This window comes from Adiantum capillus-veneris, chromosome 5 (assembly GCF_014529385.1).
Source record: "Adiantum capillus-veneris isolate H3 chromosome 5, ASM1452938v2, whole genome shotgun sequence".
Classification (NCBI taxonomy): Eukaryota; Viridiplantae; Streptophyta; class Polypodiopsida; order Polypodiales; family Pteridaceae; genus Adiantum; species Adiantum capillus-veneris.
Window position 1 is genome coordinate 81,894,853 of NC_140935.1, and position 27,343 is coordinate 81,922,195.

At 45.2% G+C, this 27,343-nt stretch overlaps 1 protein-coding gene across 1 annotated transcript in view; it reads left to right on the forward strand.

Annotated features, from left to right (window-relative positions):
* LOC147457603 (uncharacterized) overlaps positions 1-27,051 on the forward strand; it is a 110,753-nt gene extending 83,702 nt beyond the window's left edge. The window contains exons 6-10 of the mRNA XM_086512472.1: positions 23,648-23,747; positions 23,825-24,147; positions 24,286-24,471; positions 25,050-25,187; positions 26,213-27,051. Of these exons, the coding sequence (XP_086368598.1) occupies positions 23,648-23,747; positions 23,825-24,147; positions 24,286-24,471; positions 25,050-25,187; positions 26,213-26,437 (972 nt within the window). The 3' untranslated portion in view covers positions 26,438-27,051. The remainder of the gene's footprint in view (positions 1-23,647; positions 23,748-23,824; positions 24,148-24,285; positions 24,472-25,049; positions 25,188-26,212) is intronic.
* Positions 27,052-27,343: the final 292 nt, after the last annotated feature.

Sequence of the window (27,343 nt, forward strand, 5' to 3'; positions counted from 1 at the left end):
CTCCAATATCACCACTCTTCCATCTCGGTAAAAAGCAATCTTACCTTTTTCCCTTGCCGCTCTATCTATGGCATTACCTCTTGCATATGAGCGATCTGTGAGAGGGTAAGATCATCCCCGAGAAAGATGCTCGTTTTCTTAAGAGTTTATCTCTTCTTCAAAAAGCCCTTCGCTTCCATGGAAGGGGGTTGTTGGGGGGGGGGGGGGGGGGGGGGGGGATTGCTCCTGCGCGGGCCCTACATGACCATCTCAGGCTGCAGGTTGCTCTGTTCCGCCATGTGCTCAGGCTGCGCGCTGCTGCAGGTTGCTCTCTGCCCTCAGCCTTTAGCTCTGCTGCCGCTGCACTTCCATTGAAAAACAGATTTCTACCGACTCTTGACAGCATCAGTTGCTGCTGTCGCCGCCTCCAATGCTGCCATCTCGACCCGAATTTAATCCTCAATAACAAAAATGCGAAATGTATTGAGCTCGTTGTATGGTGCATCCTCTGCAAGCAGGTACTGGAAAACCTCCTTGCCGTCAAGACCTCTTGATTTTGCGAGGTACGATGGTATCAAGCCATACTTGTCCTCCTTGTTTATGATTGCACCATATGGTACCAATAAACGGACAATTAGCAAACTCCCAGTTCTAGCTCCCCAATGAATTGCTGATTTGCGAGTGTGTGAATCTGTAGTATTGATATTAGCATTTAATCGGATAAGAGATTCACATATATGAAGGTGATCACAATCAGAAGCCCAAATAAGGGCAGGTCTCCCAAAACGATTCTGAATGCAACGAGACGCGGGAAAATGAGACGAAGCTTTCTTCTCTGAGACAATAACCGTTCACGCAATAATAAGGCGGCACACAACAACAGACTTGCTGGTTCACGCAGCCCTGCTGGTCTTCGCATAGGGGCCGTTACGATGGAGGTCATGAGCGCTTCACCCGTTTGCAAGTCCCGTACGAAAGCGATCTTCATGCTTACAAACAAGTGGATAACACAAGTGGAAAGGGAGATGAAGGAATGGAAAGCAGAGATGGAAGGTTGGTGGAAGGAGAAGGCCAACCTTCTTCAAATGTTCCTCAACAAAGGCACGCAATGGAAGGAGAAAGAGGAATTGCATGTAGTGATACAAGCACTTAAAGGCAGATTCACAAGCACTCAAAGAAGAGGTCTCAGCTCTCAAGCGAGAGCTTGCTGATAGAGCAAACAATGGACTAGAGGAAGGTGAATTCCAGCCCTCGATGATAGAGGAAATCAAGGTCATCAAGGAACATGTACGGATGATCAAAGAGGAAGAGAAACAGAATGGAGCGAAGACTTCTTCGTGGGTGGATGTAATCACGAAGACACAAAAGAAGGTTGATGAGGCAGAGAAATGGATAGAAGTTGCTAAGAAAGGGAAAGGGAGAGAAACCATGTCTATCCCCACTCCTACAATCATCAACATGACTTTAGAAGAAGAGCAGCGAAGGAAGACTAGATCTTTGCACATACGAATAACCGGTCTAAAAGACCGAGATAATGTGGAAAGGGAATTCAAAGAACTTCTCCGCATGATGGGTAGTGAGGCTACTCATACAAAGGCATGGAGGGTAGGGAAGAAGACACAAGGAAATGGGGAGACTTCAAAAGAAACAGCTCTAATCATGCACTTCCCATCCATGGAGGCAAAGAAGGACTTCTTGAAGAAGCGTCCTATACTAAAGAAAACGAGCATATTCCTTGGAGATGAACTCACACTCACACTGCTTGCTCATCTAAAAGAAGTTATGCCCGAGATAATGACAGCTCGAGACAAGGGGAAAGTGGCCTTCTATAGGGATGGATGAGTGGTTATTCTGGAGAAGCGTCCCGCATGACAGCGCGAGACCTGTGGGACCACACTCAGAGTGGCTACATGGAATTGTAATGGATCTTTGCGCCTTGATGTAGGGGCCTTTGAGGATAGTTTCACAGGGAGAGACATCATTTTCTACTCTCAGACGCATCAAGCCCCGGGGCAGTCCATGCCCCATTTGAGCGGATACAGATGGGAGACAACTTGCAGACAGGAGACTCAATCAGAGCGCAGAGGACGAGGTTCAGGAGGAGTGGCAATCTTATTCAGGGAGGAGCTACAGTCTTTGATACAAATAGCTTGGAGGGATGAGCATGCGAGGTACGTGTGGGTGAGACTGAAGGCAGAGACATACAGATATCTCTACATCGCTATTTGCTATTTTCCTCCTAGTACGTCAATATATGCATCACCTAGAGGACAGTCCCCCTTCTCTATTTTAGATGATGATATATGGGAGTTTTCCAGAGACGGCGACATTATTATCTTGGGGGATTTCAATGCTAGGATTGCCCACCACCAGATAGTATTCTATGATACCTGAGAGCGGGAGCTTGATATTACAGAAATGGGCCTGTCTAGATTATCACAAGATGAGGACACACTGAGTATGGCAGATACTTGTTTGATATGGGGAGTGCACAAGGATTGGCCATTTTGAATGGTCTACAGAGATTCCCTGCAGTTGGTGGTTTTACATGCTTTCCACATTGGCATGGCGCTAGTACAATGGATTATGTTATGGCTCCACCAGGACTCATTCCTTCCTTTCAGGATTTCATGGTGGGAACTAGACCGGTTGGGGTAGCAGTCGATCATGCTATCTTGTCTTTCACTCTATTGTTCCAGTTCAACATAGCTCCATTGGGAGAGGCCTCCACACATACTCGGTATACCTTCACGAGGGAGACGGATCACGTGTACACTGATGAGATATACATGCAGCTATGCACTCAGGAACCAGGAGGATCACTAGATGAGCTCACCCAGATTCTGACAGAGAGGCTGCATGATGCAGCATCAAAGGCATATCTCCACAGCCAGCCTACACGCAAACGATCTGGGAGCATGCCTCATAACAATTAGTATGATGAGGAGTGTAGAAAGACAAGGATCAGATTACAGAGAGGTGCCCATGGGTACTACTACACATAGACAATCACTTATTATCTTCCGCCGCCTAGTGCGACGAAAGAAGAGGGCTTACCTATCTCAATCGGACCGTGATCTTATCAGCTGTTTAGGAGTCAGGACGCTAGTGAGGCATGGAGGCTTTTCAATGAGCACTCTCCACCACCAGCCATCACTCCCACAGAGACATGGGGGGAATATGCTACATCTCTCTATACAGCATCGGGGCAGCCACCTTTGCCTGACTCTCTAGAGGCATGCCCAAAAACATGTACTTTCTTTATTGTTGAGAGGGTAAGGAAAGCCATTGACAAGATGAAGACAAGAAGAGCACATGATCATGATGGTCTGGTAGCAGAGCACTTTATCCATGGGAGAGATATGCTTGTAGAGCCTCTTGCTATGATGTTTAATAGAGCCATGTATGAGGGTTTCCTTGAGACTTGGAGTATGTCCACTATTGTGCCGATCTCAAGTCGGGAGATCCTATGCTTCCCGGGAATTACTGAACCATCATGGTTGGTCACACTCTGGCTAGGCTATATGCATCAATTCTTGAGCATGAGTTAAGTGGATGGGCAGAGAGAGAGGGCACATGGGCAGTAGGACATGCAGGGTTCATGAGAGGTTTCTCCACTCTTGACCAGATTTTGACACTCAGAGCTATTATTGAGGAGGGTAGACACCATGGTAGGAGGATATATTGTAGCTTTGTGGATTTCCGCAAAGCCTTTGATACAGTGCCACGAGCTAGACTCATACACAGATTGCAAGACTTGGGAGTGCCCACAGAGTTGATCTCGAGGATCTTAGCTTTATACAGGACAGTGGTAGGATAGGTATGCACTACTCAGGGCATGTCCGACATGGTTCACTCCACCATTGGGGTGAAGCAGGGTTGTCCCCTATCTCCAACTCTCTTTGGGATATATGTAGATGAGTTTTCAGATTATGTATATACAGGACAGTGGTAGGACATGTATGCACTACTCAGGGCATGTCCGACATGGTTCACTCCACCATTGGGGTGAAGTAGGGTTGTCCCCTATCTCCGACTCTCTTTGGGATATATGTAGATGAGTTTTCAGATTATGTATATACAGAGGGTGATAGAGGTGCTCAGCTTGCAGGGACATGGATTCCGTTATATGCTGATGATATTGTGCTGATCTCCGATTCTCTAGAAGGGATGTAGCGTCATTTGGATGCACTGCATGTATTTGCACGGGACAGTGGATTGTTTGTGAACCTTGGTAAGACCAAGGTAATGGTGTTTAACACCACGGCGTAGTGGGTAAGGAGGTCCGTCCCCACTTTTACATATGGTCGAGAGATTGTGGAGTATGCAGATACATACACCTATCTTGGGGCGGCTTTCAATGGTCCAGTATTTTCCTTGAGGCATGCAACAGATACGTGATTGACCAGAGCCTATGCAGCATTGGGGAGACTTGAGAGGATATGTTCGCAAATTTAGTTCCGGGAACCTTGGACAAAGCTTTGGCTCTTTGACACTTTGATCACTTCGGCCATGCTGTATGGAGTGGAGATATAGGGCCCCTCAATTGATCATCATAGTAGAGCTGGCAGTACTGATGGATGGAGATGTATGGAGAAGCCATTGGTGTTTGATTTTTCGGATGATTAGGGCCAAGGCCTCAATACCACATGACATTGTTAGGGCGGAGCTCGCTACTCCTCCATTGGTAGTGGAGGCACTCACTCGATCAGTTTCATTTATACATAGCACTTGGGCTCTCCCTAGAGACAGATATGCTCGATCAGCACTAGAGTCTTCGCAACAGCTGGCATTGTAGGGAGATAGATCATGTTGGTATGCAGAGATGGCATCTTGGTTTCAGTTACATGGCTTTAGTATGGACGGGCTACCCCCATTTCAGTACTCTCTGGATGCACCCTCCATCCCCCTTACAAGGGCAGAGATTACTAGGCTCATCAGACAGGACTTGATTCAGTTGGATACTAAGAGGACATGGACACAACCTACACATGAGCTAGGTACGAAGATGACTTTCTATAGAGAGTATCTTCTCCAACTCACGGAGGATGGTTTTGTGATTAGACCAGGATACATGGATACTCATCTATCCCACGGGATACGATGTGCTATTGGTTAGATACGCACATCCTAACATCAGCTAGAGATCGAGACAGGCAGATTTAGAGGAGTACCCGCTGAGTCCAAGATTTGTCAAGTGTGCCAAATAGAGCCAGAGACAAAGCTACATTACATATGTCACTACCCAGTATACTATGAGATAAGATGCCTCTTTCACTGTCACTGCGCAGTATACTATGAGATACGAGGCCGCTTTCATTGTCTATTCAGGGAGGGTTTTCGGCCACTTTCTATAGTCATGAGATACCAGGATCAGAGATGCCTCGGATTATACTTATTGGAGATTCGCAAACACAGAGAGGACCTCTTGAAGAGGGGCACAATGGGATAGATCTAGCGACAGCGGAAGGTCACAGATTTCTTTCAGTCACAGACAAAGGAGTTCTAGCAATCCCCACAACATAACAACACCAGAGGTACCAGAGGCATACTTCTTGATCGGGCGATAGAGCTGGGGCGGTTCCGTTGCCCACGGATGAGAGGGCCCTCTGGATATCGCCACATACTGCGACAAAGGATCCATACCATACTGGCGGGACATAGGAGCCGTCTCGGATACTGATGTATATGTATATGATGCCTCGACTGTCGGAGAGTTCCATTGTATCAGCTCACCCTTTGTCTTCCCTTTGTATCAGCTTTCACCCCACCTCTACCCACTATTTTCTTTTCAGTTCTTTTTGTACTTTTTATACCTAAACCTGGTAATAGATTCAGCACATGTAACCTTTTGGTCTCATAGGTCATTTTGGCCTTTTGAAGATGTTAATATTACATTTCATTTTATTACATATGTGTGTGTGTGTGTGTGTAGGGTGCAGCAGAAGTGAATGTTGAACTTTGCTCAAGATGAGTGCTCCGAACTGTGCTCAAGATTCCTTTTACTTAGGGAAGGTGTAACCGGCCTGTTCAATCCAAAAAGGGCGGAAGACTTTACTTCAAACCTTGATTTAGCTTTCACCCATTATTAGTCGTCTATTTTACCTGCGCTATAGTGACACAAGAGAGGGGAATGGGATACAGATGCTAGAATGCACCTGTATGAGAAGACCGACACCAGATTGGCCCCTAACTTAGGCGCCCCTTTCGGTATTTCTTTATTGTTTAAAAGAGGGAATATACGCTGTGGTTCTTTCCAAGCTGCCCCGTACAACCTTGGCTGAATTTTGACTGTTCTGGCTTGATTTCGGTAGCATAACTGAACTAGAACCCTTCACAGTCAGTATTCCCACGCATTGGCCGACTTTTCCGACGCATACGGACACTTTGCAAAACCTGGCGAGAATCTGCAGCACGCTGAATTCTCTGTTTTCAGCCCTGAAAATGCGCGAGATCGCCTGTACAGCGGTCCCCTTGCGTCCCCGAACCTCCTGGGGGTATTAGGGTCCGTTTAGGGCCAAAACCCTAAACCTGCAAAAATACACAGCAGGCTGTAATTTACTGTTTCGGGCTCCGTTTCGCGTGCCGGTCGCATCCTTAGCAAGTCCTCGAGCTCCCGCACCTGTAGGGCTACTTGCCCTTTGAATCGGACGAGATTTCTGGCGTGAAACCTCTCCGAATTCACCTGTACCTGCGGGGGATTAGCCGCTAGCTAATCCAGTACCTGTGCAAGAGGCTCTTGCCTCGGCAATCGCGCATGAACCCACACAACTGTACATTGGTCAAATGAAAAGCCCACTAGAGGGGCATAACATACTGCCAAAGGGGAGAGAGAGGGCAGTGCGTAGCGTGCAGGGCATCACTCCTGGCACCGCACTGTGCATAAGAGGGAAAGCAAGCACTCCATAGCTCTTAACCTGTGACAAAACTGAAAATGAGGTGCACCAGAAGGTGCCACTTGGCACATTTATAAGCATTTTCCCGTTTCGGGGTTGCCGCCTAAAAATCTCCCAACCGGTTGCCCAATTGACTTCACGGCAGAGTAAGAAAATGTTCCCCTTGTCATTCCGGAGGTAATGACGCCAACACATTTTCAGGTCCCAAAATAGCAGTTCCCTAAATTTTAGGAGATGTTGCCATTGTATCTTTCTAGGTCATCCGACCCTCTTTGTACACTGCGGCCACATCCAGAACTGAAATGTAGCCTCTGTAGCAAAGGATTCCACTTTGGCTAGTCAATGACCCCACTTGGCTAACCATAGTCCTTGTCCAACCTTAGTGCTGTCTTGCCCTCAGGCTTGGACTCCCTTTGGACAGTTCCACACTAGCTATGCAATGCAGGGCAGTTAGATTTCTCGAGGGGTGTTTCCAAAAAGTGAAAGTAAATAGATAATAAGAAAGAAATCAACAAAAAGGATAGATAGTAGTCACACGCTGGTGACATACCCTCCGCTTGAAATCTCAAACGTCCTCGTTTGCATCTATGTCGTACATGCTCCTAGTCAACACTGATGTATTCAACACCTGTCGACACATATACGACACATACATGCTCATTGTCAACCCTGGTGTGTTCAACACCTCGTCGACTCATGTATTGCTTGCGTGTGAACCCTGTCCCAATGACATAGTGGTAGCTGCGCACTCTGCCATTGCTTTGAGTCACTAACTTTCCAATGACAAAATGGTAGCTGCACATTTTGCCACTGTCTTATAGTACACGTTGGATCCCGTAACACTTTCGAGCATACCCAAACCGACAGTTTAAGAAGGCAGTTACACAATGTACTCTTCAAAAGAACAATCACATGTATCCTTGACAAACTGACAAGAAATACTCACTTCTATAGCACTAACCAAACTTTGGACATTCCATAAGAGCAATTGCCAAACTTGACAATCTGTACAGCTCTAACATTCATGTAACAGGTATTTTGATTTGAGCTCACTTTAAATACCATGTACATCATTTGTTTCAGAAGCCATTGTCACACTGACAATCCATTTAGCTTGAAACTCAAGGGGTCAAGTAGGTTGCAAATCGAAGGCTTCAGGTAAAGTGATAACACAGTTGGTGACTCTGCAAGTTCACCTTCTCCATCCACTTAGCATCCATTGTGGATAGTTTCTGAACTTTACCAAGTATCGCCTAGCAATCTTGCCTTTCACTTTCCTTTTTTTGTGTTCCAAAATCTGTTCCGGGACCAAGATCTCGTCAAGTTCCTCGACTTCCGGCTGATCTTCAGCTGGCATATCTTCTGGCACATCACCCACATAGGGTCTGAGAAGACTCACATGAAACGCATTGTGAATCTTCCAACTGTCAGGCAATTTCAGCCTATATGCAACATCACTGATTATGTCGCACACTTGAAAAGGCCCATAGTAACGCATGCTGAGCTTTGGAAACAGTCTTTCCTTGCCCTTCATCTTCTTTAACCTTGCCTTTTCAAAGCATAAAAGCACCCAATCACCAAGTGAATATACCACTTCACGACGGTGACGATCAACTGCTTTCTTTTGTTTTGCTTGAGTCCTTTCTAAGGCCACTTTGACCTTCTTGTACATTTCATCCATGTCCTGAACAATACTTATCTGCTTCAAATATCTTGTCCTTTGTATGCAGTATGGGAGGAACTTTCTTGCAACCTTCAACTATCTCAAAAGGTGCCTTGCTAGTTGATGAATGCACTGTATTATTGTATGCATACTCCACCAATGGCAAATATTGCTCCCATTTTCCTTTATGCTCTGACATAGGACAATAGAATTTGCCTCTTCTGACTGCCCATCTGTTTGAGGATGAAATGACGAAGAGAATTTGAGCGTCGTGCCCATATTCTCAAACAAGCCTCTTCAGAACAAACTTGTCATGCGTGGATCACGGTCGCTAACAATGGACTGTGGCATGCCATGATACTTGAAAATATTGCTCATAAACAAGCGTGCCATCTGATCTGGCTTTATCTTCTCCTTGACAGGAATAAAATGAGCTTGTTCGCTGAATCTGCAAATAATGGTCCAAATACCATCGTTTCCTGTCTGCGTTCTCGGAAGATCAAAGATAAAATCTATAGCAATACTTTCCCATGGTTTATCTGGAATAGGTAGTGGTTGCAATAACCCTGGTGCCTTTTGCCTGTCAAACTTGACCTTTTGGCATATTAGGCATTCTCGCACAAAGGCATCTACATCTCTTCTCAATGTAGGCCAGTAGAAGAATGTCTCAACCGCTTTAACTGTAGCATCGATACCACGATGCCCTGCATACGGTGGGACATGACTCTCTTCCATCACTTTGCGTCGCAATGGCTTTGTGACACACAATCTGCCATGCATCATCATGAACCCATCTTTAAGAAGATAGTGTTCATGACGTTGTCCATCCATTAGCTGCTCGAAGACCCTTGCAAAATCTTCATCATTTGCATACTGTTCTCTCATATCATCAAGTTCATGATGATAAGGAATTGACACAGCTGAAATTTGTTGCTTCCTTGACAAGGCATCAGCCACAACGTTCTTCTTGCCTTCCACATGCACAATCTGAAAATGAAACATGGACAAGATATTTGCCCATCGCATATGCTTCTCAGGTAACTTTGTTTGTGTCAAGAAGTATCGCAAGGTCTGATGGTCCGTTTGGACAACGAAATCTGCACCTAGCAGGTAGTGTTTCCAACTTAAGAGCGCATGAATCACAACGAGTAACTCTTTCTCATAGACCTGCATGGTCATCTCTGGCCCTTGCAAAATTCTGCTCTCATAGGCTACTACCCTGCCATCTTGCATTAGCACTGCACTAATGCTACTACCGCAGGCATCACACTGGACCACAAATGACTTCCTAAGATCTGGCAACACAACGACTGGATCTGAAGTCATCTTTTCCTTTAAGAGATTAAAAGCTGAAATCTCTTTCTGTGTCCATCTAAAGGTGACTGCCTTCTTTTGAAGAGCATGTAAAGGTGAAGTAGTCTCAGCGAAATTTCGGATAAACCTTCTGTAATAGGAGCATAGTCCCAAAAAGCTTCGGACATCATGCACCGTCTTCAAATTTGGCCATGACTTGATCGCTTCATCTTTTGCAGGATCCATTCTGACACCATCCTTTGAGACAATGTGTCCCAGAAAGTGAATCTCTTCCAGAAAAAACTCACTTTTCTTTGCATTGATGAGCAACCTGTGACTACGTAGCTCTTTGAACACAATGGCCAAGTGATGCCTATGCTCCTCTTCATTCTTTGAATAGACTATCATGTCATCAAAGAATGTACCAACAAATTGCTGGTGTGGACGGAAAATTCTGTCCATCATCCTATTGAACGTAGCAGGAGCATTTGTGAGACCAAAGGGCATCACTAAAAATTCGTAAAGGCCAAACGTTGTGCTAAAAGCAGTCTTGTGCACATCCTCTGATCTAATGCGGATCTGATGGTACCCACTCTTTAGATCTATCCTGCTAAACATAGCTGCTCCTACTAATTTGTCCATAATATCATCAATTCTAGGTATAGGGAACCTATTCTTGATGGTATTCTTGTTCAGTGCACGGTAGTCTATGCACATACGCCATGAGCCATCCTTTTTCTGCACCAACAACACTGGAGAACAGAATGGAGATGAACTGGGCTGAATCAGCCCCTTTTCTAACAGCTCTTGTACTTGGCCCATTATCTCTTTCTGCTGAGCCGCACTAACCCTGTACGGAGGCTTATTTGGTGGGCTACTGCCTGGAACCAAATCTATCGCATGGTCCTCGGGTCTCTCTGGCGGTAATTGAGATGGTAATGAATCGGAGAAACAATCACTATACTGTTGTAAAAACATTGACCTTTCTTTATCTAGCACAGATAAATTTGATTCATCACAATCTGACACTTCACGTGCAAAAACCAAGTACGTAGAAAGATGCTTTTTCATTACAGAAATAATAGCAGAAGCTGATACAGTAGGAATAGACTCCGCTATAAGCTTTACATCCAGAATGTGAGTCTTTCCCCTGCTCTGTACAGTGATCTTTTTGTTGTAGGCATCCATGATTCCCTGTACACGAAACAACCAAGGAATACCTAACAACACATCACATCCTTCCAGTGGCATGATGTAAAATTCTTCAGCATCTACATAGGACTGGATATGTAGACGCAACTTTCCAATGATGGGTGTCACAGCCTCTGTATGGCCAAGACATGCCAAACCTGCCTCTGCTGTATACCCCATCTCTTCAGGTTTGATTCCAACCTTTGAAGCCAATTCTGGGGAAATGAAGTTGACTTTGGCACCTGGATCAAAGAAGATAAGCACTGTTTGATCCCTGACCTTTCCCCATGCTCTGCAAAGCTCACTTGCATCTGAATTTGGCTTGTCGCCCACCATATCTGGCACTAGACCAGCCATGGGCTTCTTTCCTTTCTTGTCTTCCTTGTCATCAGAATCAGCTGGCCTTTTCTTTGTAGGACAGTTGTAAGCAATGTGGCCAGGCTGCTCAGTGCTCACATATAAAGCATTTGTTCTCTGTCCTCAGGACCTTCTTTTGCTCTTCTGATTTGCGATGAAAACGTCTTTTCCATTTCTTTGCTGGTCCTTTTTCTGATTCAGTCGTAGCTTTGTCTTTCCCTGCGTTAGCTGACTCTTGAGTCCCTTTAGGAGCCTCATTGGGAACGTGCTTCTTGGCTGAATTTTTCTTGCCTGATCCTGCCTTGACGCCAGTGTTAAATTCACAATCTTCTCCCTTGAGCAAACCATTGCCAGTGTTTGCTACCTCGATGAGCTGCGTCAAAGTAGTGACTTTTGTCTTCGTGCAGTATTTTCTCAATCCTTTGGGTAGGCCACAACAGTATTTTTCTATCTGTTCTGTGAATGGCACAAACCTATAGGAAGTTACTGGAAGTAGAGCTTTCCAAAACTTCCGATTGTAATCATCCAGATTTCTGCAAGTGGCAGCATTTAGCTGGTGCCATTCTGTCATGACATCTGCTTCAAAGTCATCAGATAACCATGCTACTGCAAAAATCTGCTTGAAGTAAATCCATGTGGACGGAGCTTGCCCTTGAAGCAATAAAGTTGTCCACCATTGTCCCGCATTCCCTGTCAAGAAAGTGGCTGCCTTGCGGACCTTTGAAGCCTCTGTAAAGTTTCCCCCCGCATAGGCCTTGTCAAACTGCTGGAGGAATGAGATTCTTCTTCCTGTCATCAAACCCTGTAAAGGTCGTGAATGACACACCTTTGCCACCTTCTTTGTACGGAGTTGGCCTCTCCAGCGGCGTTAAATTGTCATATGGAAGTGACTGAAACATGGGAACACTATTAGGGTTCATCTGTGTTCCTTGGCCGCTATTAACTTGACCTGAAAATGCCATATTTGGCTGCTGATTTGTAATTCCAGCCATACCAAAATTTGCCTGTGGCATCCCAAATTGGCCCTGAGTGCTCTGAAACCCTGGTTGCATACCCATGACACTGTACATGGGGTTAGGCATCATCGTTTGAGCACCCCCAAACACTGTTCTTGGCGTGTAAAACTGATTTCAAGGTGCATGACCAGCCATGCTCTGGAATTCTGATCCACCTCCAAAATAGCCAGGGTGTACTGAAGGTGGTGGGAAGACCTGTTGTATAGCCTGTAGGTTGCTTCCCTGCCCATTAGAACCAGCTATAGGCTGCTGAAAGGTGGCGGGCTGAACTGGTACAGCTTGAAAGACTGACATCTCAGCCACCTGTTCTTGCACCTTAGGCATAGGTTGTGGAGACTGCATGTTCTCCGTCAAGTGTACAGGTGTTCCCATTGATTGTGCGGTATGAATCACCTGTGCTCGAGCCTTAACAGGCTTTTGAATATGATGCAGTGACCCAACTTGCTGAGATGGAACAGGAGGTTGCAGAAAGGCTAAAAACCTCGGGTTCTGCATTACTTGTGTGAACATAGCCACAGCAGTAGCCAAATGGGTCCTGAATATATCGTCATCTGTCTGTGGTGGTCTTGAGGACTCACCCACTTGATGTGTCTGTTGACCCTGTGAAGAGGAAACCTCTTCAGTCACATCATCTGGTCTGTCAGCCATAATTGCAATTCCCTGTGTCTAGTCTATGATCCCCTGTGTCTTCAAGCCCAATCTGACCAAGGCTCACTTCTATGGGAAAAAGTGATTTAATCCCGTCGATGGAACCATCTAACCGGCTTGTTCAATCCAAAAAGGGCGGTAGACTTTACTTCAAACCTTGATTTAGCTTTCGCCCATTATTAGTCGTCTATTTTACTTGCGCTATAGTGACACAAGAGAGGGGAATGGGATACAGATGCTAGAATGCACCTGTATGAGAAGACCGACACCAGATTGGCCCCTAACATAGGCGCCCCTTTCGGTATTTCTTTATTGTTTAAAAGAGGGAATATACGCTGTGGTTCTTTCCAAGCTGCCCCGTACAACCTTGGCTGAATTTTGACTGTTCTGGCTTGATTTCGGCAGCATAACTGTACTAGAACCCTTCACAGTCAGTATTCCCACGCATTGGCCGACTTTTCCGACGCATACGGGCACTTTGCAAAACCTGGCGAGAATCTGCAGCACGCTGAATTCTCTGTTTTCAGCCCTGAAAATGCGCCAGATCGCCTGTACAGCGGTCCCCTTGCGTCCCCGAACCTCCTGGGGGTATTAGGGTCCCGTTTAGGGCCAAAACCCTAAACCTGCAAAAATACACAGCAGGCTGTAATTTACTGTTTCGGACTCCGTTTCGCGTGCCGGTCGCATCCTTAGCAAGTCCTCGAGCTCCCGCACCTGTAGGGCTACTTGCCCTTTGAATCGGACGAGATTTCTGGCGTGAAACCTCTCCGAATTCACCTGTACCTGCGGGGGATTAGCCGCTAGCTAATCCAGTACCTGTGCAAGAGGCTCTTGCCTCGGCAATCGCGCATGAACCCACACAACTGTACATTGGTCAAATGAAAAGCCCACTAGAGGGGCATAACATACTGCCAAAGGGAGAGAGAGGGCAGTGCGTAGCGTGCAAGGCATCACTCCTGGCACCGCACTGTGCATAAGAGGGAAAGCAAGCACTCCATAGCTCTTAACCTGTGACAAAACTGAAAATGAGGTGCACCAGAAGGTGCCACTTGGCACATTTATAAGCATTTTCCCGTTTCGGGGTTGCCGCCTAAAAATCTCCCAACCGGTTGCCCAATTGACTTCACGGCAGAGTAAGAAAATGTTCCCCTTGTCATTCCGGAGGTAATGACGCCAACACATTTTCAGGTCCCAAAATAGCAGTTCCCTAAATTTTAGGAGATGTTGCCATTGTATCTTTCTAGGTCATCCGACCCTCTTTGTACACTGCGGCCACATCCAGAACTGAAATGTAGCCTCTGTAGCAAAGGATTCCACTTTGGCTAGTCAATGACCCCACTTGGCTAACCATAGTCCTTGTCCAACCTTAGTGCTGTCTTGCCCTCAGGCCTGGACTCCCTTTGGACAGTTCCACACTAGCTATGCAATGCAGGGCAGTTAGATTTCCCGAGGGGTGTTTCCAAAAAGTGAAAGTAAATAGATAATAAGAAAGAAATCAACAAGAAGGATAGATAGTAGTCACACGCTGGTGACAGAAGGGAGAGCCTTCCGTGCTTTAATGAGAGAGTGCAAGTGATCACAAACAAAGTGAATGGACACTGTGAATGAAGGTGCATGAGACTGAGAGATAGAGAGAGAAGAATACGACACCAGAACGGTGTCAAACCCCCCTCCGAAGGCCCCACTCTCTATGGCGAGAGCGGTCTACTTATGATTGCACAAATCTCTACAATGCTTGGACTTGCCGACGATGTCGACGACGACGAGATACTCTGAAATCTGAGAATGCTAATGGCTGAAATCTGCAAATCTTTATCTGCTGGATTTTGACTCTATGTCAATGACGGCGTCGATAAGGACGATGCGACGAGGACGTGCTGAAAACACAGATGCTGAAATCTGCGTTTTCCGGGCTGAATCTGCAAACTTCATGGGATCTGATCATGCGGCGAGGATCTGCTGCGGGAAGGTGAGATATGCGAGGTTGGGGGCTTCTTCTGCGGGTACTGACTGTTGAAAACTGAAAACGCTGATGCTAACTGAGGTCTTGTCACGAAGATCTGCAAAAACGTGATGGTCTCAGGTTGATGCAAAAACGCTAGGGCTGAAAACTACTATCTGCTGTGGAATCTGCTAACGCTGGGAATCTGCTTTCTTCTATGGGGAATCTGCTAACGCTAGGGCTGATCTGTTGTCTAATGTCTTCGAGAATCTACAAGTGCAAAAACGCTGGCTGATCTTATGCAAAAACGCTAGGCCTTCTGGTGAAAGAAAACGCCAGAGTTGTCGCGGGGGGGAGTCTTGCTGAGAAGTTGTGTATTGAACAAACTGTTCCTGCTGCCTCTTCTGCCAGGAAGTGCTAGCGCTAGGTTTATATATATGCAAACTTAGTAAATTTGCCCTACGTAGTTCCCAACAAAAGTCACTTAAAAATAATAAGTTAAAAATGTCAAAAATAGGGAAAATAGGTTCTGTGCACTGGAAAATGCTCTTGATGGATTTTGATGGTAATGCTGATGATTATGTTGTGTGCAACCAGAGGATATGCATCTAATCTAAGTGTCTGGACATGCACGGTCTGCGAACGCTTACAAAAGTGCGAGATCACTTCCACGATAGATTGACTTGACTGAACTTAACCCTTTTCATGCTGTAGCTTGTCCACGGACACATGGGGTTGGATGTGTCACGTGACATCCCCTCCTTTTCAAAGTGAGGTACTGGTACCGAACTGTATGGCGTCGAGGGAGATCGCCAATAGCATTCGGAATCCTGGAAGGGACTCTTTGCCGGCCCACTTTGATGTGTGGGTCGTGCGGTACTTGAACTTCATAAAGGTCTGCAACGCTTGCTTCTTTGGGCCGCTTCGAGAGCGACACAAAGTCTTTTGTGGCTCCTTCGATACTTTAACTTCGTCTAGAGCCATGCTTCTTTCTTCTTCAAGAATCTCCATGGTTGAAAATTTCTGAAACCACTTCCAACACAATAACATGAACATACCTATTCCATGTAAAGTGATTGGAAAATCTCTTGTCTTTTTAAAAGACCGTGCATGCAATGTAGATGAACAAATACACGGCATGCCAAACCGTTCACCACACACACGCAAACAATGAGATTGAATCTTATGTTTTTGATGTAAATCAATCAACTGTTGCAATTCACAATGGAAATGCCCCTACTTGATGCTCATACTTTCTTGTGCTTTGTCTACAACTGGGTCGTGCCAAGAAAGAGACATGGAATGTGACTTCCTTGAATGCCTACTTTTCAGCTTTTCATGAACAATCCGCATACATCCGTGTTTATTCTTTGAGTGTAACGTGCTGAACGTACAATATGTCATGCCTAGGAAAAGGGATCACATAAAGACGAATGAAACACTCATACAATGCGTGCTGACTAATCATACGAACACATAGTACTTCCTGTGAGGGTTCTTTGGACCGAGGCTTGAGAGCCAAGATCGGTTCTTCGTGTTTGATCGAATCTTCGTGTGGGGGTTCTGTGGACCTTGACTTGAGAGCCAAGATCGGTTCTTTCTGATTGATGGAATCTGCATTGAGGTTAGCTTCACTACAGAAAGCATCAATTAAACCATCATCTTGGTGAACAATCACGTCATCTTCATACAAATCATCATGCTTGTGAGAAATCACATCTTGATCATGCAAATCATCATGCTTGTCATTTTCATCCAAATCATCCAAATCATCATGCTCATCATTATCAGTCAATTCATCATGCTTATCATCATGCAAATCGTGTGTGTCATGCGTTGGAGAAGAAGAGACGGAGAGAGTCTCCTTTTCCTGAATCTCTTGCATATGTGCTTGTACTTGAGAAAAGAGTTGCAACATCTCCTTCATGTGTCGTTCGTTCATTGCTTTTCTTCCTTTGTTCTCGCGGTCCATTTCTGCTTTTCTTTCTTTGTTCTTGTGATCAAATTTGGCTTCTCTTTCCTCGCGCTCACGTGCTATGGTTGCCATTCTGTCTTCGTATTTACGCTCAATTTCTGATTTTCTTTCTTTGTAGTCACGATCTATGGCTGCCCTTCCTCTTCATGTTCTAACTTCTTGTCCATAAACAAATGCGGCAATTCCATAGGAGTTAGTGCAATACTTGTCGTAGATGGGGAAGGGGGAGGGTCAGAAAAACCTCCTGGTGGGGAAAATTCTTCTTCGTCTCTCTCATGCTCATCACCTCCTAGCGAAGTATCCATTTCGCTTTGAGTGATGACCATCCACTGAAGTCGTGGGTTCTTGTGGATTCCTGTGGTCTTGGGTTCTTAAGTTCACGAGGAACTTGGGTTCTTGTGGGTCTTGGTTTCTTGGGGGTCTTGAGGTTCTTGGGGCTCTTCTTTCGCTTGCAATCTGTGTTAGAGAACGATCTTCTCTTCACCCGAGGTCTGCTCTTTTCCGCGGGCGCACCCCTTGGCGGCCTTGCTCTCACACCAAGGTTGTTTTTTCCCACCTCACGTTGATTGGCCGGTCGCTAAGTGCACGGTCCGCTCTCAATGAGTGAAAAGAGAACAAGGGGAGGCTGGACAAGCCCTTCTTTCTTGGGTTTCGTGTCACTCTTCAAAAACACGATCAGGAATCGACACGCCCAAGTGGACTTGGGTTACGTGCGACCGCAACAAGCAATTTTTTTTATTTTTATTTTTTTTGTGGTTCTTTCCTTGAGTGATATAGAACACTACCAAAGCTCTGATACCAATGTAAGGTGTAGCGGAATTGAATGTTGAACTTTGCTCAAGATGAGTGCTCCCAACTGTGCTCAAGGTTCCTTTTACTTAGGGAAGGGAGAGCCTTCGGTGCTTTAATGAGAGAGTGAAAGTGGTCACAAACAAAGTGAATGGACATTGTGAATGAAGGTGCATGAGACTTAGAGATAGAGAGAGAAGAATACGACACCAGAATGTTGTCAAACCCTCGTGCGAAGGCCCCACTCTCTATGGCGAGAGCGGTCTACTTATGATCGCACAAATCTCTACAATGCTTGGACTTGCCGACGATGTCGACGACGATGACGACGACGAGACAGGCTGAAATTTGAGAATGCTAATGGCTGAAATCTGCAAATCTTTATCTGTTGGAATTTGACTCTATGTCAATGACGATGTCGATGGCGACGACGACGCGCTGAAAACATAGATTGTATGCTTGGAAGGCTTGACAGGTTCAGTGCAGGACAGCGGGCGCAATGTTTTTCATCTTATTTTTTTCTTTTGCTCTTTTGCTCTATTGCTAATGTCCGCAGTGAACTGAGGTTGTGAATATACCCGCATCGGGTTGTGGATACTCACTTGCTGCCTGGTTATTATTGAGCGAGAGCGTTTTTTGCGGCGACCAAGCATGAGGAAACAGAACGATAAGCTTGACCCTTTAGAAGATGCAGTTCAAAAGTGCAAAGAAGAAATGACCGAAACAATTGACAAGATCAACTGCAACTTATTGGGCACAATAAAAATGCTCCACGAACGCGTGTTGGCCCAAGAAAGCAAGATAGCTACACTGGGAGATCGTGTGATGGCCCAAGACAAAGAGATTGCGTCACTCAAGAGGGAGCTCGCAGAGGCACGATCACGAAATACTCTTGAAGAGGGAGAATTGCAACCTTCAGTAATAGAAGAGCTAAACACGATCAAAGAGCAAGTGCGAGCCATCAAAGAGGGGGAAAGAGCATCACAAAGAAATGACGACCTCTTGGGTGGACGTTATTACAAAGACTCAACAGAAGGCAAATGAGGCCGAGAAGTGGATTGAGGTTGCCAAGAAAGGGAAAAGCAAGGAAAAAACTATGTCCACACCCACCATCATTAACCTGACACTTAAAGAGGAGCAAAGAAGGCGTGTGTGCTCTCTACATGTGAGGATTTGCGGTTTTAAAGACAAAGATAATGTGGACGAAGAGGTAAAAGAACTCATGGCTTTGATGGGGGTTCATGAGCCGATGCACTCAAGAGCTTGGAGAGTGGGCAACAAGAAAAATGGGAGCAAGGGGGAAACCTCGAAAGAAAGGGCACTCATCCTTCGTTTTCCCTCCATGGAAGCGAAGGACTTTTTGAAGAAGAGAAACTCTTAAGAAAACGGGCATCTTCCTCGGGGATGACCTTACTCTCTCACAGATAGCTCATATGCAGGAAGTAATGCCAGAGATTAGAGCGGCAAGGGAAAAAGGTAAGATTGCTTTTTACCGAGATGGAAGAGTGGTGATATTGGAGCCATGCTCCACATGACGGTGTGAGACCTATGGGACCACAATCAAAGTTGCTACTTGCAATTGTAATGGATCTACGCGTCTAGATGTGGGTGCTTTTGAGGAAAGTTTGTGGGAGAGATATCATCTTCTACTCTGAGACACATCAAGCCCCTGGGCAGTCTATGCCTCACATTAGTGGATACAGATGGGAGACCGCATGTAGACAGGAGACACGATCAAAGCACAATGGGCGGGGCTCAGGTGGGGTGGCAGTGTTATTCAGGGAGGAGTTGCAGCCATTGATACATATAGCTTGAAGGGAAGAGCAAGCTAGGTGTGTGGATGAGATTGAGAGCAGAGACAGACAGATATCTTTACATTGCTATTTGCTACTCCCCCCCGAGTACGTCAGTGTATGCACCACCCAGAGGACAGTACCCCTTTTCTATTTTGGATTATGACATTTGGGAGTTCTCTAGAGATGGTGACATCATCATTCTAGGGGATTTCAATGCTAGGACTGTCCATCATCAGACAGTTTTTTATGATACTTCAGAGGAGATGCTGAGAGAGCTGGATGTTGCAGAGACGGGCCTATCCAGACTATCACAGGATGGGGAGCATACTGAGTATGGACAACACTTGATAGACAATGGGGACTGCACATGGATTGGTCATCTTGAATGGTCTACAGAGATTTTCCGATGCGGGGGGTTTTACATGCTTTCCACATAGACATGGAGCTAGCACAGTGGATTATGTCATGGCGCAGCCGAGTCTCATCTCTAGTATCTAGGACTTCACGGTTGGACCCAAACCTGTTGGTGTGGCAGTGGACCATGCTCTTGTGTCGCTGACCATCTCTTTCGAGTTTAGTGTAGCACACAGGCCACAGGCAGCAGCTCCTACTCGCTACACCTTCACATGAGAGACGGACTCTGTATACATAGATGGGATCTACAGACGCTTGTGTATAGAAGAGCCAGGGCGACCTTTGGAGGAGCTTACTACCATACTAACACAAACGTTACATGACGTAGCAACGGAGGCATACCCACACACACAGCCTGAGCAGAGACGTCGTTTTGGGAGCATGCCCGAGAATAGATGATATGATGAGGAATGCCGCGAGATCAGAGCTAGACTTCAGAGGAAGGTGCTTTTGGGGGCCATTCCTCACAGACAGTCACAGATTAACTTCTGACGCCTAGTGCGGTGGAAGAAGAGGGCATTTTTGGCTCGCCTAGAGCAGGATCTATACCAGCTATTCTTGAGTCAAGACTCACGTGAGGCATGGCGGCTCTTTCATGAGCGCTCCCTCCCTCTCCACCCCCCCCCCCCCCCCCCCCCCCCCCCCCCCCCCCCCCCCCCCCCCCCCCCGCCATTACCTCTACAAAGAACTGGGGCCAATATGTGTCATTCTTGTACACAGTTCCTGGACAGCCGCCCCTTCCCGACCCCCCCATCCATGCCCCCACACATGTGCTTTTTTCACCATTGAGATGGTGAGGAAGGCCATTGACAAGATGAGGACGGGGAGAGCATATGATCATGATGGTTTAGTGGCTGAGCACTTCATGCATGCCAGAGATCTACTAGTAGAGCTCCTAGCAGTTATTTTTAACCGTGCCATGTGTGAGGGCTTGGCTGATATTAGCATTTTCATTGAGAAGAGCAACAGAGACTAGATTGACCAGAGCCCATGCAACATTGGGTAGATTGGAGAGGATGTGTTTACATGTTCTGTTTCAGGAGCCTCGGACGAAGCTCTGGCTCTTTGACACCCTGGTGACTTCTGCATTGCTCTATGGAGCTGAGATTTGGGGACCTTCATTGGACCATCATGGGAGGACATGTCGCACTGATGGATGGGGGGCATGGAGAAGCTACTAGTCTCTATGATCTCATGGCTCATTAGAGCCAAGGTCTCAGTACCACGTGCCATTATCCGAGCAAAGCTAGCTGCCCCCCCACTAGTGGTTGAGGCGCTCACCAGATTGGTCTCCTTCATACACCCCATGTGGGAACTTCCTAGAAACAGATATGCTCGCCTTGCACTTGAGTCCTCTCGACAGCTAGCCGTGCAGGTAGATACGGCATGTTGGTATGGGGAGATGACATCATGGTTTCGGGCGCATGGGTTCAGCATCGACAGACTGCCCCCCTTCCAGTACTCACTGGATGCACCCTCTCTGACTCTCACACAGTCCGAGATCACCAGGCTCATCCGCCAGGACCTGACTCAGCTAGACACCAAGAGGACATGGATACAGCTAGCACATGAGCTGGGCTCGAAGATGGCTTTCTACAGAGAGCATCTTCTCCAGCTTACGGAGGACGGTTTTGTGACAAGACCCAAATACATGGACACCCACTTGTCTCATGGGATACAATGTGCTATTTGCCAGAGACACACTTCTTCACACCAGCTGCGGATCGAGACTGGGAGATACAGCAGAGTACCAGTAGAGGCCAGGACATGCCTCCTGTGTGACCTGGAGCCCGACATAGAGTTGCACTACACATGCCACTGCCCCGTCTACTGCGAGATACGCGGCCGCTTCCACTGCTTGTTCAGGGAGGGCTTCAGACCACTCTCCAGAGTCATGCGGTATGAGGATCAGAGATGCTTGGGTGTGTTTTTCTCGAGCTGCTCAGACACAGAGAGAGCCTGATGAGGGGAGAGGCCAGCCAGTCTCAGAGACAGATCACAGACTTCTTTAGAGCAGACATTGCACACTCGGAGGAGCTACTACCACAGGAGATCTCGCCGCCTAAAACGAGAGGCGCATTGATCGACCGAGCAACTGAGCTAGGGAGATATAGACGCCCACGACTACGGAGGACTACACAGCATCAACGGAGGCTGCATTAGAGGATTCGGATCACTCTGGCCCGACATGCACGACGCTCGGTCAGGCTATTGACCATGGAGGAGATTGATGAGATCCGCCAGCGACGACCGATGCTGGATCTTTTGTGATCTGTGAATTAGCTATCCCACCTAGTTGCTTAGATCACACCTAGTTTCGTTTTCGGATTCCATAGCATTTTATTCTGTCATTTCATTTTGTCATTTTTGTTACTCTGACTTTATATCAGATCCACCACATTGTAACTTTCTGGTCTCATAGGTCATTCTGGCCTTCTGAAGACGTTAATATAACATTGCATATTATTTCATCTCTCTCTCTCTCTCTCTCTCTCTCTCTCTCTCTCTCTCTCTCTCTCTCTCTCTCTCTCTCTCTCTCTCTCCTAGTAGTTTAGGATTCCATAGTATTTTATTGTGGCATTTGTCATTTCATTTTTGTCATTGTTGTCATCTTGTTACTCTGACTCTGACTTTGTATCAGATCCACCACATTGTAACTTGCTGGTCTCATAGGTCACTTTGGCCTTTTGAAGACGTTAATATAACATTTCATTTCATTTCATTTTCTCTCTCTCGTGTGTGAACGTGACAGCAATAAATGAATCCTGGTACATCTCCGTTCAACTATATAGCCGTTGGCATCTGCGTCTGGTGCAAACACACACCTTGCTCTTTACTCTGTCTTAAAGAGTGGAGAAAGGGAATCCTAAGAATGGGCTTCTCAATGGAAATTTCCTTTCTTGCTTCTGAAGATTGTCGATGTTTCCTTAGTCTGGAAATGTTCAAGAAATCAGCAGTTTTTTCGGGCTCTTTAATAGCACTGTGCTGGTTTTGTTGAAAGAGCGGATTGTTTTCAAGAACGGAACCCATGTCCTCAAAGGGCCTTTTCTCCTAACATGGTGTTCTTGTCATGCAAACTGACTGTAATTTACTGGCTCACTGATTTGATGAAACTAGACCAGTGCAAACTTCTGATTGCCATGTAAGCCGTAAATGGAATTTTGAACTTTAACATGAATTTCGATGGTACCTTGCTACACGATTTCCTATGCTGTCAACAATGAAAGACTTTCTGTATGCCATAATTATTAGACATGTGTGCTTGACGTTTCTCAGAGATGTAGTTTGGCATTCCGTAACACATGCTTCTGTTTCTCAATGGTGAACTTTAGGACTGGCTCACGGGCCAAGTGATTAAGCTTGCGCCAAATTTATTAAATTTGTTGACTAGATGAACACCCACGTCCTTATTGGCTGTGCCAGGATTTGCTTGTTGTCCTCATTGGCTGTGTCAGTATTTGTTTGTAGCTCTTGATTAAGCTTTGCTCACTAATTAAATTGATTACGTTTTACGCCAGATATTTGAGTCATCCTAATGTTGTCAAAGCTTAAAGTAGGTGACGACAACAAAAGTGAACTATGATTTACTGTCTCAAAATGAAGCTTTGAGAATGTGCATATTCTATTGCAAAAGCTGAACAGTAAGCTCTTTTATCTTTGAGGCTTAGTTTCTGCTTGGCTTTTACAGGTAACATATTCGCTCATGATAGATGCATACTGCAAATCCGGTCTTGTGGAAAGGGCACAAACATTGTTTGAGGATATGAAAAAGCAGGATTCCAATCCAGGTGAAGTTTTCTCTTCTTAATGTGGCAATTGAATTTTGTTTACATTGGATAATAAACCTGCTCGTATTCTCCTCCAGGAAATTATGTCTATGCTATTCTCATTACAACTTATGCAAAGATGGGCCATGCGGATGTGGTGATTTCTTTATACAAGGAGCTGGAGAATAGAAAGGAAGGGCTGTCTGATCCAGTTCTTTTTAACTCTGTGCTTAAGTCCTTCTGTGAGCTAGGTTTAATGGATGCGGTCATGAACACATTAAAGAGAATGAATAAGGAATGTGTATCTCCAGATCGTGCAACTTTCAACATTCTGATATGCTTCTTTTGCAAGCAAGGAATGCTAGATATTGCACTTCACACGCTAAATGATTTAAAAGCTCGGAAGTTTCGGCCAAATATGGTATGGATTGATTAACCTGTTGTCATGTTTTCGGGATCAAATTGACCTTGGTAGCGCACAAGTTTATTTTTTGCTACAAGGATTTTCTTCTGGAAGAGGGAAAAATCTACAGAAACTCAACAAGTGTTGACTTTGCAGAACAGCTATGCCCCTTTGATTATTGAGCTAGCAAATACTGGAAAAGTAGAAGAGGCTCTAAAGCTTCTTTGTGAATCAAGAGAATATGGTGTCCATCCCTCTGCAACACTCTGGTGCTCAGTCATTGATGCTCTTTGTACAGCAAATAGGCTTGATGAAGCTTTCACTGAATACAAAACAATGGCAGTGAGTGACTATAAAGCTGGCTTCTTGGACATTTGTCTTTTCAGTTTTAAAAATTGCATTATGTCTGTGCTTTGGGAACATTGGCCACTGTAAGTAATGTATGTTAATCTTGGAGGTTATGCAATCCTATAAAGTTTCTCTATGGTCACTTGATCTGAAAGAAAAGTTCCAGAGTTTCTTGTGTAGATCCATTATGGTTGTGCAAGACCGATAGATAAAGAAGGATTTGGTGATTGCTGAATGTGGGTGCTTCAAGTTAAGGGCCTTATAATACGCTGGATATAATGGGCATGTTGCTGCTGAAATCTTGTGGATAGCTCATGTTGGTTGAAATTTTGTATGTGGCTGCTTTCGGTGGGAACTCTTGTAAGCGTGGAGTTGTTAATGATAGTGGTAGGTTTGCTATTTGTAGAGTCAAAGGTTGAAAAGATGCATAACATAGCACTGTAACGCTTCACATTCTTTTCATTTTGCTAGGTTTTTGTTTGGGGTATGTAATAAAATGCAGGCACTTGTAGGAAGCTTATGTAGATTGACGATGACTTTGATAACAATCAGTGATGTTGGTCTTTTGCCAGGATTCCGGCATCTCTCCTCTGCCAAGCTGCTTGCAGAATATTCTTATTCTTGCTGGAACAAACCCGTCTGGAGCAAACCTGGATATCGTAGACGAGCTCCTTGGATATGGCTCTATGGCCTCAAAGGTTTTGAATGAGGTCAGTAAATGGGCGTCAAGGAATTTACATTTTCTGAAAGGTTTACAGAAGCGAAGTACTGTATATGGCATGTGTGCACCTGGCTTATATGAAGCAACAGAATCTTCAATGTGCATGAGCTTTCACAACTAGCCTCGCATCTGTTTGGTCATCCATATCACTCGGGTACTAAACACATGGTTTTGAAGACACCATTTTGTCACAACAGCAAATTTAGAAGGCAAAGAGTTTTACAAATTGATGATCAAGTTACTTGCAAAGCTATATAGATATACCTTCTTAAGTTCAGAATAGTCTGAACTAACGAATTATAAGAGGGGATGAATCATGAAACACTGACAAAACTACAAAAGCAAGGGACATAAGGGGGAAAAAACTAAATCACTTTATTTGCTACTAAACAAAACTAGATAAACAAACCATTACTCACTTACAAATGCTTTTAGAAAAGGCATACGCAAATAAAGTTGAAGCATCTTACTTGCAAAAGCTCTTCAAGTAACACACTACATAGTAGTCTGACTGTTCATGTATGCATAAGCATAAGAAGTTTCCTTTGCAATCCTTGGTATGTGATACTCGGACTCGAAGTTGTAACTGGCAAAAACAGGTACCAATAAATCAATGATTTAATAACATGTGCAAATGTCAGAGAATTTTTACTCACAAACTTTATTTATTCTATCAAAATTAATTCGAACGTACGATCATTGTGACACTGGACTCATATATTTATTATGCAAATTTAATGTGTGCCTAGATCCTTACTGTTTGCAAATGCATGCTTGAGTTGATCGAGGAGGTTTTGTGAATTAGACAAACAGGCAATGACTTGTGTGGTGTTGCTTCATCTTGTAGATTACTGATGTTAACCTTTGCGAACAAAAGGATTTCTCAATAAGAAAGTCTTAAGAAGGGTTCAATGTTTTTTATTTGAGTTGAGGTCTATATTTTAGGCTTATTTTCACGAAAGAGGATGTTCGTTACTTCGTATCACAGTAATGCAGTGAAGAGTGTTGATGCAGGTGAAACTTTCAACAATATTGTCTGCCTATGCGAAAGAGGGCTTCTATACTTCAATGCACAAACTATTGGATTTTACCAAAAGAGAGAACTTGAATGTTGGCAAGGATGAGGGATGGGATGAACTAATCAGTAACTTGAAGCAAGATGGACAAGCGGAGATCCTTGCAAAGCTAGAAGGACACTACTCGGAGGCACAACTTAGTGCAGCCTCTTCGGCCTTGTGACTGAAAGACTGCAGTTGAAGGTGGTGTCAAATAGCCCTAATGGCATGATGAACCTTCCATGACAACATTATTTGAAAACGAAGAAAGCAAACAACACACATTTCGTGCTGTTCAGAATGCTGGAAGCGGTATGATGTGCAGGGAGTGCTACGTGCCATGTGTAAGAGACCTTGGTTGCTGCTTTCTTTGACCAAAGTTGGGCGAAGAAAGAAAGAAAGCTGGCTTCGTTGCCGAGACAGGCATGGGCACGCATACACGTGAGAGCTAAGGCCCAAGTTACACTTATGCCAGGTTCGATAAAGAGATTGACAGAGTATGCTGCAATGTGCTCGAAGCCGGGAAATTGGTGGTTGCTATGGTTAAGCATCCTATTAGAGTCAACAGGCAGTCCATGTATCGGTGCATCTTCTCTGGAGGGTTCAACAAGGAGGCCCAGTCTCCAGCGAATTTTGCATGATTTTTGAATCTTACATCCTACATCCACAAAATCTGCGTGTCATATGACACTTGCTGGTATCCTTGTTTTACTATATTACAAGGCTTGCTTTGTGTTTTATCATGTAAACCGATTATGGCAGATGTCAAATTTCTTTAAAAAGTCTATCTTCTGCCGAGTGATGAGTGTGGTTTGGTATACAAAGTCTGCACAAATCACATAGATGTCAAAAATGATACCAATGTTGCAGGATTAGCATGTAGGGAGAATTCTCCTGAGTATCAAATCATAGAATACCGAGGAGAGGTCAGTCTAAGCAGAGTTTCATGTTGTCTCCCCAGAAAATGGTGGCAAAGCGTATAACAGAGATGTGCCTAACAGGCGTAGGAAAGCAAAAATGAAAATGGGAAAGCAAATAAGATTATGTTGCATGTCAGCTCAACTTCACGGTTGAATTGTACTCGGGGCTC